This window comes from Typopeltis vanoorti, chromosome 2, assembly GCF_054136105.1.
Source record: "Typopeltis vanoorti isolate ZY-2024b chromosome 2, IOZ_Tvanoo_1.0, whole genome shotgun sequence".
NCBI lineage: Eukaryota > Metazoa > Arthropoda > Arachnida > Uropygi > Thelyphonidae > Typopeltis > Typopeltis vanoorti.
The window spans coordinates 159,818,131-159,833,698 of NC_143550.1; the positions used below are offsets into that span (position 1 = coordinate 159,818,131).

General features: G+C 34.5%; 1 protein-coding gene across 2 annotated transcripts in view; it reads right to left on the reverse strand.

Annotated features, from left to right (window-relative positions):
* The window catches only part of LOC150109573 (N-acetylneuraminate (7)9-O-acetyltransferase), a 181,487-nt gene that overhangs the window by 24,112 nt on the left and 141,807 nt on the right, over positions 1-15,568 (reverse strand). For both annotated transcript variants that reach the window (XM_090409091.1, XM_090409082.1), the window contains one exon: positions 7,634-7,774. In XM_090409091.1, the coding sequence (XP_090265217.1) occupies positions 7,634-7,774 (141 nt within the window). The remainder of the gene's footprint in view (positions 1-7,633; positions 7,775-15,568) is intronic.

The window sequence follows — 15,568 nt, forward strand, 5'->3', positions numbered from 1 at the left end:
GAAGTTAAAGAGGCAGTGAAGGAAAAGAAGAAAGCATATCAAAAGTTCCTGGCAAATAAGTCAGCTTTTACTCTTACAGAATACAGAGACAAATGTAAGAAAGCTAAACAGTGTGTAAAACTAGCTAAAAGTCATGGGAGGACTTTGGCAAGAATATAGAAAATAAATATCAAGAAGGTGGCAAAATATTTTGGAGGTTGTTGAAGAAGATTAGGAATGGAGGAAAGAGTGCTGTAAAAGGAGTTAGAGATGATAAAGGTGAAATGAAAACAGGAGAAAAAGATATCCTTGAAGTATGGAGTAATTACTTTGAAAAACTGCTAAATGAAACAAGCAGTGATGACAGCACAGTGATAAAAAACACTGACCAGGCATGCAGTCAGGAATATATATCCATACTTGAAGTAGAAAATGCCATCAAAGGCTTGAAATGTGGAAAGGCAGCAGGAGTAGATGATATTCGACCAGAAATGCTGAAGTATGGTGGTATAAAAGTCTTACAGTGGCTGCACTGCATAGTTCAGAAAGCCTGGACTGAGGGATGAATTCCCAATGATTGGAGTAGAGCTCTCATAGTACCCATATATAAAAATGGAAATAAAACTGAATGTGAGAATTATAGAGGTATTTCCCTACTGAGTGTTCCTGGCAAGATCTATGCAAGTATACTTGAGAAACGGTTGAGAAGAATTGTGGAAAAAAAGCTTGGTGAAGAACAAGCTGGATTCAGGCCAAATAGAGGCTGTCAGGATCAGATCTTCACTTTACGACAAATAGTTGAGAAAGCATGGGAATATAACAAAGATCTGTATTTAAGTTTTGTCGATTTGGAAAAGACATATGACAAGGTGCCAAGAGAGAAGCTATTCAATACGCTGCAGTTATATGGTGTCAATGGGGCATTATACTAGCAATACTTAGTCTTTATTTGAGTTGTAAGTCAGCAGTTAGAATTGAAGGAAGTACAGGAAGATGGTTTAATATTAAATCTGATGTGAGACAAGGATGTACATTATCCCCTCTGTTATTCATTATCTATATGGATCACATTATAAAGGAAAGTGGTATTAAACATGATATCAAAATTGGAGATGTTAATGTCAGCTCTCTGCTTTATGTGGACGATTATACTTCTAAATAAATCCGCTACAAGTCTGCAAGATTCTCTGACTAAATTGAATAGCTGTTGTAATAGATATGGTATGAAGGTCAGCAATAAAAAGACAAAGACAATGAAAATAGCCAGAATCGTTGAAAATGTCAACTGTGTTGTGAATGGAGAACCTGTGGAACAAGTAAAACATTTCAGTTACTTAGGCACGATTTTTACTGAAGATGGTAAATTAAATATAGAAATAGACAACAGAATCAGCAAAGCTGGTATGGTGGGAAGTCAATTGAATAAATTCATATGGAATAAGAGAGAAATTAGTCGGAACACTAAATTAGCTGTATAGAAGATAGTGTTCAAACCAGTTTTGACTTATGGATCTGAGAGCTGGGTCAGAAGTAAAACACTTGACCAAAGACTAGAGACCGCAGATATGAGAGTCCTGAGAAAGATTAGAGGCGTGAACAGATGGCATCAATGGCAATATCATATTAAAAATGAGGATATTAGGAAAGAACTTGACATTGTCAGCATCCAGGAATGTGTTAGCAAAGCTAATCTCAGGTGGTATGGTCACTTAAATAGAATGGGAGAGGAAAGATTAGCAAAACAAGTGTTCTCTGCCAGGTTGGCAGGAAAACGACCCAGAGAAAGACCAAGATATAGGTGGAGTGATACGGTACAAAGTGCGTTAGACGATAGAAATATAAGATCTGATAATGTTGGAGTCTTGACAAGTAACAGACTGATTTGGAGGAAAATTGTAGATAGGAAGTTAGTAATGATGTAAATTTTTCATGTAGTACTGTCATATTCTGTACACTCTTTGAGGGTACATGGCAGGAATTTGATGTTGATGATATTTTTTTTATGTTATTTAGTTGTTTTAAGAATGTAGACAACAACAAATTGCTAAAATATATGAACTGTATTCATTTCCTTAGGATAAGTAAATAAAATAAGATAGCCTGGCTAACTCATTTCAGTTGATCCATTGAAGCTATCTATAATTATCCAAATACGAATAAAAATTCACTAAGTTTTTGAAGATAGTTCTCCTTCACATCACAATTGCTCTGATCAGGTTTTTCCGTAAGATAACCAAGCTAATTTTAATTTATTGAGGTACTCATTTCTATTACGTACAGCTCTCTAGCACATGTCAGATTTTTCCATATTACAACTCAGATCTGAATATCTCCATTTCATATGGTTGAAAACTCAGTCATAATTACCATTCATTTTATTAGTAATTATGGCATAACTTTATATAAGATAAAGTTACAGAAAAAGATCAGTGATGAAACTTAAGAAATTTCAACCAAATTTCATTGATCAGAAAGGTCGAAAATACAACCTTTGGCATGTTACTTTGTTATTGCACCATACCACTTAAGAGATAAACTCCACCTAGTGAGGCCATTTTTTTCCTTTTCATTAGTGCTGTTGATTAAGGGCTACTTTGCCTGACAATTGGTTTGAACCATCATTCTCTTTGGAGACTGGACGGAATTGTTATGGTTCAAAAACCTTCATTTCAATAGCACTTTGAAAATTGTTTTTTCATAGGAGAAATCTGAGTCAGTGTGCACAAAATTATAATAGTTGAAGAAAAAGCCAAGAAGACTTCGATTTGGAATTTGTAAAGTTATAGAAATATAGGAGCTAGCTGAGGAATTAGATAAGTGCCAGATCGACATAATAGGGGTGACTGAAACAAAAAAGACCAAAACTGGTGAGATCTTTCTGAGCAATAAATACAAAATGTTATATTCAGGCAATGACAATCAAGGAAAAGAAGGAGTAATCATAGTATTCAACACAAAATACGAGGCTAATCTTCTTGAATGGCAGTCAGTCTTAAGCAGAGTGATATGGCCAAATATCAGAATGGAGAACTGGACAATGAGACTTATTTGTGCCTAGGGTCCCACAGAAGGTTCTACTAAGATAGAAGTGGAGGAATTTTTTGAAGCTTTAGAGAAAGCAACCGATACAATGAAAAAGGAAAAGTTGGTCCTTGTTGGGGATCTAAATAGCAGAGCAGGAAATCACTGTCAGACATACAAAAATATTTGGAGAAAAGAGCAAAGCTAATAATAGTGGCAAATTGTTCGATTTCTGCTCAGGACATGGACTGGTTATTACTAACACCATGTTCCAACATAAAAATGTGCACAAATTCACATGGAGAGAAGAGGCTAGGAATAAGAAAAGTCTCATTGACTATGTTATTTTTGATAGTAATGTTTTCTCCCTGTTGCAGGACACCAGAGTGTACAGAGGATTTGAGTTGGAAGTGATCACCATTTAGTCTTGAGCAAGATAAAATTGAATTTCGTATTGAAAAGCTGAACATATAAGAAAGTTTTAAAGCGAATAAAAGTTGATCAGCTGTCAGATATGAACTGTAGACTAAAATATACACAAATATTATACAAGAAAAAATGAAAGAGTTTGAGAACAGGAACCAAACCTTGGAGATTCAGTGGCAAGCCTTCAAGAAAACAGTGATTGATTCAGCCAGAGAGGCATGTGGTGAGGTTGTCTGCAAGGATAGAAAAATCAGAACTCCCTAGTGGACACAGGAAGTTAAAGAGGCAGTGAAGGAAAAGAAGAAAGCATATCAAAAGTCCTGTCAATAAGTCAGGTTGTGCTCTTAGAGAATACAGAGACAAATGCAACAATGCTAAACACTGTGTAAAACTAGCTAAACAAAAGTCATGGGAGGATTTTGGCAAGAATATAGAAAACAAATATCAAGAAGGTGGCAAAATATTCTGGAGGTTGTTGAAGAAGCTTAGGAATGGAGGAAAGAGTGCTGTAAAAGGAGTTAGAGATGATAAAGGTGACATAAAAACTGGAATAAAAGATATCCTTGAAGAATGGAGTAATTACTTTGAAAAACTGCTAAATGAAACAAGCAGTGATGAGAGCACAGTGGTAAAAAACACTGACCAGGCATGCAGGCAGGAATACCTATCCATACTTGAAGTAGAAAAAGCCATCAAAGGCTTGAAATGTGGAAAGGCAGCAGGAGTAGATGATATTTGACCAGAAATGCTGAAGTATCATGGTATAAGAGTCTTACAGTGGCTGCACTGCATAGTTCAGAAAGCCTGGACAGAGGGACGAATTCCCAATGATTGGAGTAGAGCTCTAAGAGTACCCATATATAAAAAGGGAAATAAAACTGAATGCGAGAATTACAGAGGTATTTCCCTACTGAGTGTTCCTGGCAAGATCTATGCAAGTATACTTGAGAAACGGTTGAGAAGAATTGTGGAAGAAAATTTTGGTGAATAACAAGCTGGATTCAGGGAAAATAGAGGCTGTCAGGATCAGATCTTCGTTTTACGACAAATAGTTGAGAAAGCATGGGAATATAACAAAGATCTGTATTTAAGCTTTATCGATTTGGAAAAGGCATATGATAAGTTGCCAAGAGTAAAGCTATTCAATACGCTACAGTTATATGGTGTCAATAGGGCATTATAATAATCAATACTTAGTCTTTATTTGAGTTGTAAGTCAGCAGTTAGAATTGAAGGAAGTACAGGAAGATGGTTTAATGTTAAATCTGGTGTGAGACAAGGATGTACATTATCCCCTCTGTAATTCATTATCTATATGGATCACATTATGAAGTAAAGTGGTATTAAACATGATATCAAAATTGGAGATGTTAATGTCAGCTCTTTGCTTTATGCGGATGATGTCATACTTCTAAATAAATCCGCTACAAGTCTGCAAGATTCTCTGACTAAATTGAATAGCTGTTGTAATAGATATGGTATGAAGGTCAGCAATAAAAAGACAAAGACAAAGACAATGAAAATAGGCAGAATCATTGAAAATGTCAACTGCGTTGTGAATGGAGAACCTGTGGAACAAGTAAAACATTTCAGCTACTTAGGCACGATTTTTACTGAAGATGGTAAATTAAATATAGAAATAGACAACAGAATCAGCAAAGCTGGTATGGTGGGAAGTCAATTGAATAAATTCATATGGAATAAGAGAGAAATTAGTCAGAACACGAAATTACTGTATACAAGACAGTGTTCAAACCAGTTTTAACTTATGGATCTGAGAGCCTGGTCAGAAGTAAAACACTTGACCAAAGACTAGAGACCGCAGATATGAGAGTCCTGAGAAAGATTATAGGCGTGAAGAGATGGCATCAACGGCAATATCATATTAAAAATGAAGATATTAGGAAAGAACTTGACATTGTCTGCATCCAGGAATGCGTTAGCAGAGCTAATCTCAAGTTGTATGGTCACCTAAACAGAATGGGCGAGGAAAGATTAGCAAAACAACCCAGAGGAAGACCAAGATATATGTGGATTGATACGGTACAAAGTGCCTTAGACAATAGAAATATAAGATCTGACAATGTTGGAGTCTTGACAAGTAACAGACTGATTTGGAGGAAAATTGTAGATAGGAAGTTAGTAATGATATAATTTTTTCATGTAGTACTATCATATCCTGCACACCCCTTGTGGGTACATGGCAGGAATTTGATGATGGTGATAAATCCATCATTTCATAGCCAAATGGCAAGGCAGAATTCTTGAGTAGTGCAACAACAAGGCCTGAAGATGGCTTGCAAAAAATTCCATGTTTGGTCTCTAGAGCAGGGTTTTTGGATCATGAAATTTTTTTTTTTTTTTTTTTAAATCCCAGTACTATAAGTTTCTGGCTGTGAAGGAAACCTAAAATTTTAAAAAGTCTAAAAATTTTAAAACTTCCATAAACTTTTAAAAAATCTGGAGACCCTACTCTAAACAACAAACATGGAGCTTTATCCTCACCTTTGGACTGCAAATAAGCAATGCAGTGCACAAAATCTTGCACAAAGAGCAAAACTGATCTTTCATATGAGGGCATTCATGGTGAGATTTGAACCGTAAACCTGTTGGGCGAAATGGGAGTACAACCACTTGGCCAACCAGACCAGAATACAAAGTATACATTCTTTTGCTACTCATAAACCAATAGAATATCAATCTGAATTGAGTTGAAGTCAAAACTTATCTCCTCACTTTCATTCTTTTCCACCAACCACTGCACAAACAAGATAAGTGAGATGTGGCTGACAGAAAACTATGTAGTTACTGGAATAGGATGTGAGGAGTTATACCATTTTCAGTAACTTTAAAAAAAAAAGTAGTGTTAGTTGACAGACAAATGATCCTGAACAGCCATGTGTAAAACAACTTCTGAATATCTTTTTAGCTGAGTGTTTAAGAGCTTGTTGAAGGTGGGAGAAGTCTTATCAGCTGCTGATTTGGGAACATAGGGTACTTACTCTCCTTGGACAAAAGAAATGGTTCTCATCTGAGAATATGACCTTCTTCCACATCTCAAAAGTCCAATCTTTGTACACTTTTGCCCACTAGAGCCTTTTTTTGCATAGCCTTTGCCAACAGTTGTTTCTTTTTTGGTCTGCGGACAGTCCTCCCTGCTTCCACCAATCTTCGACGGACTGTCATATCAGAAAGATTAATACCACTAGCTGGCAAGTCTATATTTCAGTCTACAGCAGACAATCATGGGTTAATTTTGCTTTTCGTAACTATTAAATGATCTTGAATAAGTGTAGTTTTCCTTTTTTGCCTACATTTTTCTTTTCTGTCAGAAGAAATGGTACCTGTCTCCATAAACCTCTTTAAAATTGCATTAACAGTATCCAAACCAACATCACATTCATTGGCAATTTTTCTTTGAGTCACAAATGTGTGCTAAGAAAGAGTACATATTTTTTGAACACTTTCTCGGAGATGTATCCATTTTATAGCTACATAAAATGAATAAAATACTCCGAACGTCAACTTGTTCACACTATTAAAAATGCACAACACTATTAATAAACATTGCAGAGACAGTTAAAACATGCAACACTCAACCAAAATAATGAACTGAAACAAAAAACTTGATGAAAATTATTCAGCTTGTTCAGATTAATTTGTTTACTACTGTAGTATCATAATAAGTAAAATAGTAATGGTAATAATCATTAAAGAAATAAATAACTCTTCAAGATTTTGGCTTCACTATCTTAAGGATTAATTAACATGTCTGATGAACAAACAAAATGCTGCAGAATCGGTTAAAACAAGAATAAATATTAAAATTAAAAAGCATGTCTGGAGGAAAATCTTATAAATATTAAAATTTGAAAATTAACAATTCCTTCAATGTCCATTTAACAGAATGCCAACCATTCCTCATTGAACTCAGATTAAGATTGAATAGGTAATTACTATTTTTAATTATTTAATAAAAAATTAAACTTCACTATCATCATCAAATTCCTGACATGTACCCTCAAGGGACAGGATATTATGATAGTATAAAATGAAGAACTTGCATCATTACTAATTAAAAATTAAACTTCCTGAAGAATAATTATTTGCATGTTGAATATCAAACTTATTGTTGGATTAAACAAATGTTCATACTTAAATAGTCAAAAGTATTTAAATACACTTCATAAAAAAAAACCTTACTTACGCCTATTCCTATAAAAGATGCTAATGTGGCTGTTAAGGTAATGCTCCTGGAGAATAAGTTACCATGATTATTGTCATCAAGAATCCTGTATTGTTTCAGTAAGTGGTAAGCAAATGCAAACAGCATTCCAAATGCTACACTCTGAAAGGTAAGCAGAAGATATGACAAAAATTAATTCTTATTATAAATTTGGTTCAGATTTTGTGCATTTCAAAAACATGATGAAGAAAGTAGTACAAAAGACATTAACATAGTTGTTAAGGCACTGTAGTAATCTATTCTCCAGTAAACAGGTTAACAAGGATGTTCCTCTGTTATTTTAATAAACTGTACAAATACAAACAGCATTTGCTTCTTAGCACTCACTGAAGGCTTAATGTGCAGAATACATAGAAACTGACTGATAAATGAATCAATATATTGAAGCAGCTAGGTTCAGTTCTTATTTCTACACTTGTTTTATAAAGATAATTTCTTCCATTAAAAAAAAAAAAAACATTCAAGAAACATTTTACAAGTTAATTTCTGATTAGTGTAATTTCTAGAATGACGAGAACTGTCCTTCAATTCTCCTGCTGAAGCATATGCAAACGACTTTGCTGTTGAAGCGAATGTAACATTCACATTTTCCACATCTTCACCATAAGTTGCTATAATTTGAACCACACAAAGTTAGCATGCTTAGGAGAATTTGGAATCAATTTCCAAAATGACTAGTTCAATCCTAAATGGGATCTCATCTCGCCAGAAAACTATCACTGAGTTGATTTATACCATCTCCAAGGAAATTTTACCCACTGGCTAGTAAGATCCTAGTTAAGTGCTAAACAATCATCATCATTAAATTCCTGCCATGTACCCTCAAGGGGTGTACTGGATATGATAGCACTACATGAAAAATTTACATCATTACTAACTTCCTATCCACAATTTTCTTCCAAATTGGTCTGTTACTTGTCAAGACCTCAACATTATCACATCTTATATTTCTGTCTTCTAAGGCACTTTTTACCGTATCACTCCACCTATATCTTGGTCTTCCTCTGGTTCTTTTTCCTGCCAACCTGGCAGAGAAAACTTGTTTTGTTAATCTTTCCTTTCCCATTCTGTTTAAGGGACCATACCACATGAGATTAGCTCTGCTAATGCATTCCTGGATGCTGACAATATTAAGTTCTTTCCTAATATCCTCTCTTTAATATGATATTGTCATTGATGCCATCTGTTCATGCCCCCTAATCTTTCTCAGGACTCTCATTCCTTCAGTCTCTAGTCTTTGGTCAAGTGTTTTACTTCTGACCCAGTTCTCAGATCCATAAGTTAAAATTGGTTTGAACACTATCTTGTATACAGCTAATTATTATTTTGACTAATTTCTCTCTTATTTCATATAAATTTATTCTGTTGACTTCCTACCACACCAGCTGTGTTGATTCTATTTCCATATTTAATTTACCATCTTCAATAAAAATTGTGCTTAAGTAGCTGAAATGTTTCATTTGTTCTATAGGTTCTCCATTCACAATGTAACTGATATTTTCAATGTTTCTGCCTATTTTCATTGTCTTTGTCTAGTTATTGCTGACCTTCAAACAATATCTATTGCAACAGTTATACAATTTAGTCATGGAATCTTGCAGACTTGTAGTGGATTTATTTAGAAGTATAGTAGCGTTCACATAAAGCAAAGAGCTGACATCAACATCTACAATTCAGATATCAGGTTTAATACTACTTTCCTTAATGTACATTCTTGTCTGACGCAAGATTTAACATTAAACCATCTTCCTGTACTTCCTTCAATTCTAACTGCTGACTTAAAACTCAAATCAAGAATTTGAGTTGTATTACTTGATATAATGCCCCACTGACACCACATAACTGTAGCATTTTGAATAGCTTCTCTCTTGGCACCTTGTCAAATGCTTTTTCTAGATCTACAAAATTTAAATACATCTCTTTGTCATATTCCCATGATTTCTCAACTATTTGTTGTAAAGTAAAGATCTGATCCTGACAGACTCTATTTGACCTGAATCCAGCTTGTTCTTCACCAAGCTTTTCCTTCCACAATCCTTCTCAACCGTTTCAAAAGTATACTTGTGGAAATCTTACCAGGGACATTCAGTAGGGAAATACCGCTGTAATTCTCATATTCAGTTTTATTTCCCTTTTTATATATGGGTACTATGAGGGCTCTACTCCAATCATTTGGAATTCGTCCCTCTGTTACAATGGCTGAACTACGCAGTGCAGCCATTGTAAGACTTTTATACCTCCATACTTGAGCATTACTGGTCGAACATCCACTAACTCCTGCTGCCTTTCCACATTTCAAGCTTTTGATGGCTTTTTCTACTCAAGTATGGATTGTATTTCTGACTGCATGCCAGTTGAGTGTTTTTTTACCACTGTGCCATCATCATTGCTTGTTTCATTTAGCAATTTTTCGAATTAATTATTCCATACATCAGGGATATCTTTTTCTCCCGTTTTCATGTCACCTTTATCATTTCTAATTCCTTTTACAGCATTCTTTTCTCCATTTCTGAGCTTCTTCAACAACCTCCAGAATATCTTGCACTTTCTTGATATTTATTTTCTATATTCTTACCAAAGTCTTCTCATGACTTTTTGTTTAGCTACTTTTACACAGTGTTTAGCTTTCTTACATTTGTCTCTGTATTCTCTAAGATCACAAGCTGACTTATTTGCCAGGAACCTTTGATATGCTTTCCTCTTTTTCTTCACTGTCTCTTTAACTTCCTATGTCCACCATCATGAAGTTCTGATTTTTCTATCCTTGCAGACAACCTTAGCACATGCCTCTTTGGCTGAATCAATCATGGTTTTCTTCAAGGCTTGCCACTTAATCTCCAAGGTTTGGCTCCTGTTCTGAAACTCTTTCATTTTTTTTTGAATAATATTTGTGTATATTTTAGTCTACAGTTCATATCTGAGAGCTGATCAACTTTTATTCGCTTTAAAACTTTCTTATATGTTCAGCTTTTCAATACGAAATTCAATTTTATCTTGCTCAAGACTAAATGGTGATCACTTCCAACTCAAATCCTCTGTACATTCTGGTGTCCTGCACCAGGGAGAAAACATCACTATCAACAATAACATAGTCAAGGAGACTTTTCTTATTGCTCGCTTCTTCTCTCCATGTGAATTTGTGCACATTTTTATGTTGGAAAATTGTGTTAGTAATAACCAGTCCATGTCCTGAGCAGAAATCGAACAGATATTTGCCATTATTATTAGCTTTGCTCTTTTCTCCAAATTTTCCCAAAATATTTTTGTATGTCTGACAATCATTTCCTACTCTGCTATTTAGATCCCCAACAAGGACCAACTTTACCTTTTTCATTGTGTCAGTTGCTTTTTCTAAAGCCTCAAAAAATTCCTCCACTTCTATCTTAGGAGAACCTTCTGATATTTGCCCACATCACTCTACTTGAGACTGTCTGCCATTCAAGATTAGCCTTGTATTTAGTGTTGAATACTATGGATACGCTTTCTTTTGCTTGACTGTCATTGTCTGAATGTAACATTTTGTATTCATTGCTCAGAAATTACTCACCAGTTTTTGTCTTTTTTGTTTCAGTCATCCCTATTATGTCGATCTGGTACTTATCCAATTCCTCAGCTAGCTCTATTTCTTTGCCATTTGGGCTTGTTATGTTGATAGTACTGATCTTGAACTCTGGTGATGTCGAGTTGGGTGTGTTTTAGGATTTGTTCCAGTAGTTGACTTTTCGCTGTTTTCCCTGGTTCCCTGGTGAAAACAACGGGGGCTTTATGTACTTTTAATTTTAGGAGATATTTGTAGGAACTCAATGTAGAAACTCTGTAATAAATGTGAAAAACTGCTAGCTCCTTAAAAATAAGACCTGTTTAAATACACTAGGGCAATTTCTGTCTGTTATTAGCAATTTTACAATTTCTGAGAAAAATAAGCATGTTGATGACTCATAGATTTAAACAGCTACAGCAGTAATGCCACTTTTGTCATGGAATGATTTCAGCTTTTATTACTCATCTAGGAAAGAGGGCTGGGTTCAAAATCCATTACAGGAGGAGGAATTTTTATATAATTTTCAGTTAGTTTGCAGAAGCAATAGAGTTTTCTTCTTGCAAAACAGGAAGCCTATGAGAACACATGTTCTTATGCAACTGTAATATATAAAAAAAGCCAATGGCAACACTAACCAGTAAATGTCTAAAATTAAACTGTAGCCACCTCCATATATCAGTGAAGACCTGATAGCTTAGTTGGAACAACAGGATAGGAGTACCAACAAAACTTACTGGCAACTTCGAAGAAAATTTAATTACACTAAACATTATATAACAGTTACCTCATAATATCCTAAATATTGCATAGTGTATGCTATTTTTTTACTGAAAAATTTTTAAATATTTTTTATTAAAAAATATTAGACTTGGTTTCATGTTTTTTTTTTTTTTTTTGATGAGCATAACATCAATCAACACCATGTGTGAATTTCAGAATTTTTATGCAGAATAATGAAATTTGGTTTAGGATAAAGCATACAACATTCTTGTTAGATCTCAGATAACCTGATGTTCCTCATTTGCAGTGTGATAAGTCAAGCTTGAATAATTAATTTATTCAACTTATTCATATTCTGCTGGTTTTCTAACCAACATCATCAAAATACAAATCACAACTATGGAAAATGCACAGCACCGAATTCGATTTTTGTAGAAACAATCCTAACAAGACATCCTACAAGGGTTGAAAAAACAATGAAGTTAATTCAGTGGTCTTAGTGTCTCCCATGTATTTGGCAAATTAATGCAGCCATAACTGTTGAGGTTAAGAGAGTGCTTCAGAGCTTATGCTGATTGTAAAAACAGCCTCTTAGACCTATCGTGACTTCTATGCAGCAGAGTTGTCTTCTTCCATTTAATCTTGTGTGAAGGAATATCTAGAATAAGGTCTGCTAGTACTGATTTGCAATATAGATGTAGTTTTTATGTTCTTCAAAGTGGATGCTAACAGGTTTACCAGTCTATGCAAAGTATGCTAAGTTGAAAGACATAAGAAACTTTATATTTCTAGCCTGCATATACTGTGTAGACACACATGAAGCCATTTTATCTAATAAAGAGAATGCCAAGGAAGTTGAAAAAGAATTTCACAAATTTTGCATGGCTTATCACACTACAAATGGGATTTTAAAAAAAATATTATGTTTTACTATTGAAATAAAGAGCCTAAGAGGTTTCAGTCTGGCATGGTAAATATAAAAGTATTATCAATCCACTGATGTATATTTTTCCACTACCTACTAAAAAAGGCAAGCCTAGTTGTCTCAAGGTGGCAGTCCCATCACTAGTGACATCTTGTGCTTTGGCTAGTAACCAATTCACAAATATTCTAATTCCTTTCAAGTCTCAAAGAAAGAATTCAAGGGCAGCTCAAAATGGAAATGACCCTAGACCAGCTAAAGGTACTGACTGGAAAAAGATTATCACTCATTTTGTTACCTCAAATTTTATTTTTTTTTAATTTCGTGTGATGATACCGTGTTCCCCCTTATTACAGGAGTTCACAGTACCACCTAGTCCCCCCAAATTTTATCTGGGCTCCGGAACCGGCATAGGCTGACGAATCAGACCTATGGCTGGGTCAGTGTTCCTGACTGTAATCCATGTGTCCTCAGACCGGTTTGCCTGCTTGCATGATGAAAAACACCAGATAAACTGGTGGAAAAAACCCTGTTGTCCACACGCAAGACCAGCTAACATGGCTATGGCTGAGGAAGATCCTTAAGTTCCTCATGTCTTTGACGGGAATCGAACCTAGGAAACTCCTTCCCCAGGCATGTGGTTGCGAAGCGCAAAGCCACTAGGCTAACCGCACGGATGTTACCTCAAATGTAAGAAGTTTATCTCACAAAAAATGAAAAAAAAAAAAAAGATGAAATTCAATATCAAAAGAAAATCAAAATTGCAGAAATGACTGAAACAAAGAAGAAAAATCAGGGAACCCAAGATACCAATAACTATGTATCTATAGTGGAGTATAAGGGGAACCAGAGAGCAAGAGCAGGAGTATCAATCATGACTCACAAATCCCTTAAAGACAACATCAATAACTATAAATACTGGAACAAAAGAATATTACAACTCAGATTGAAACTTAATAGAGGATATTTTTAGAGGGACCTGTGGCATAGTATAATTATTAAAAATAACCCTTAAGTCCACAGTAATAACTTTAATTAATAAATAAAGTAGATATTTCATACACTGAAGATAGGAATAGAATACAAGTAACGAACATTCGGTGGATCACCTATTAAAATACAATGTTGTATTTTAATAGGCGATCCACCAAGCTAGGAAATGAAATGAAATAATTGAATCTTACGTTCCAATACCTAGGGTTTCTTCAACAGTTCGCAGAGTTCCAATCCCCTACATTCCAGGAATCTCAGAACCTATAGGTAGAATTTTAAAAAAGTACCAATTGATTCCCACTTATATTCCTATCAACAAAATTTCTTCCTTATTGCCTTCTACAAAAGATAAACTGTCAACTCTGTCTTTGGCTGGCGTTTACAAAAAATTCCTTGTGAATGCAATGTTTCTTATTTTGGACAAAGTGGCCATTCTGTGGAAAAAAGAATTAAAGAACATCAATATTATATTGATTACAACAAACCTCAGAAGTCTGGTCTAGCACAACACAGTATTACCACTACCCATAATATTCAGTGGGATAAAGCTATTCTCCTTCACAGATGCAGGTTCAAATATGAACGCCTCTTTAAAGAAAGTTGTGAAGCTTTTTTACACCGACAGAATTTAATCGAAATGATTGCCTCTCTCTCTCAAAGATCTGGGAAACATTTATTTTATGTAATCATTAAAAAACTAATTATCTTAAATATTAATTATTTATTAATTTCTTTCATTTCCTAGCTTGTGACAACAATGTATTTGAATAGGTGATCCACCAAATGTTCGTTACTTGTATTCCATTCCTATCTGTTTGTAACACTGAAGATGTACTATTAGTTTTAGTACGAAATATCTACCTTATTTATTAATTAAAGTTATTACTGTGGACTTACGTGTTGTTTTTAATAATTAATAGAGGATATCTCACAGTTCTCAGATTATACGCTGCAGAGGAGGGGGGAAAAGAAGAAAGTTTCGAATTCTATAACCAACTCCAAAATGTAACAGAGAAAATAAACAAAAATGACATGTTATTATTGCTGAGTGATTTAAATGCTCACGTAGGCAATATGAAAATCCAAAATCATGTTGGAACTTTTGGAGAATTAGTAAAAAAATAGAGACAGCCAAAGATTAATCAATTTCTCTATCTACAATAATCTAAGAATAATGAATGCAATGGTCAAACACAAAGATGTTCATATTAAATCCAAAAATATTTTTGTAGAGAAACAAAATGGTTTCTGTAAAAGCAGATCCTGCACTGATGCCTTTTTCACCCTCAAATGGTTAGGAATGGACAATATTCCTAACCAGTTAAAGCAATTTTCAATATAACAATAACCAAATTACATTAACGATAGCCACACAAAAATCTGAATCGCAGAGCATAAATGCAGGTGTCTGACTAGGCTGTAGTCTATCACCATTCCTTTTTAATATCTATATTAATAATATTATAAGCGAGCAGAGAGAAACAACCAGTTTTGGCATTCACATAAATGATTACACCAACATCGATACAATTTTCTTCATTGACAATCAGGTTCTAATTGAAGTTAATGAAGATTCACTACATAGAGAAGCCTTTTCATTAAATGAAATAGCAAAAAAAAACGATAGAAATCTCCACTTCTAAAACCAAAGTCATGGCATTTAAAGGCCAAGACCCAATTAGAAGCAAAATTTGCATCAATAATATTATACAACAGGTTA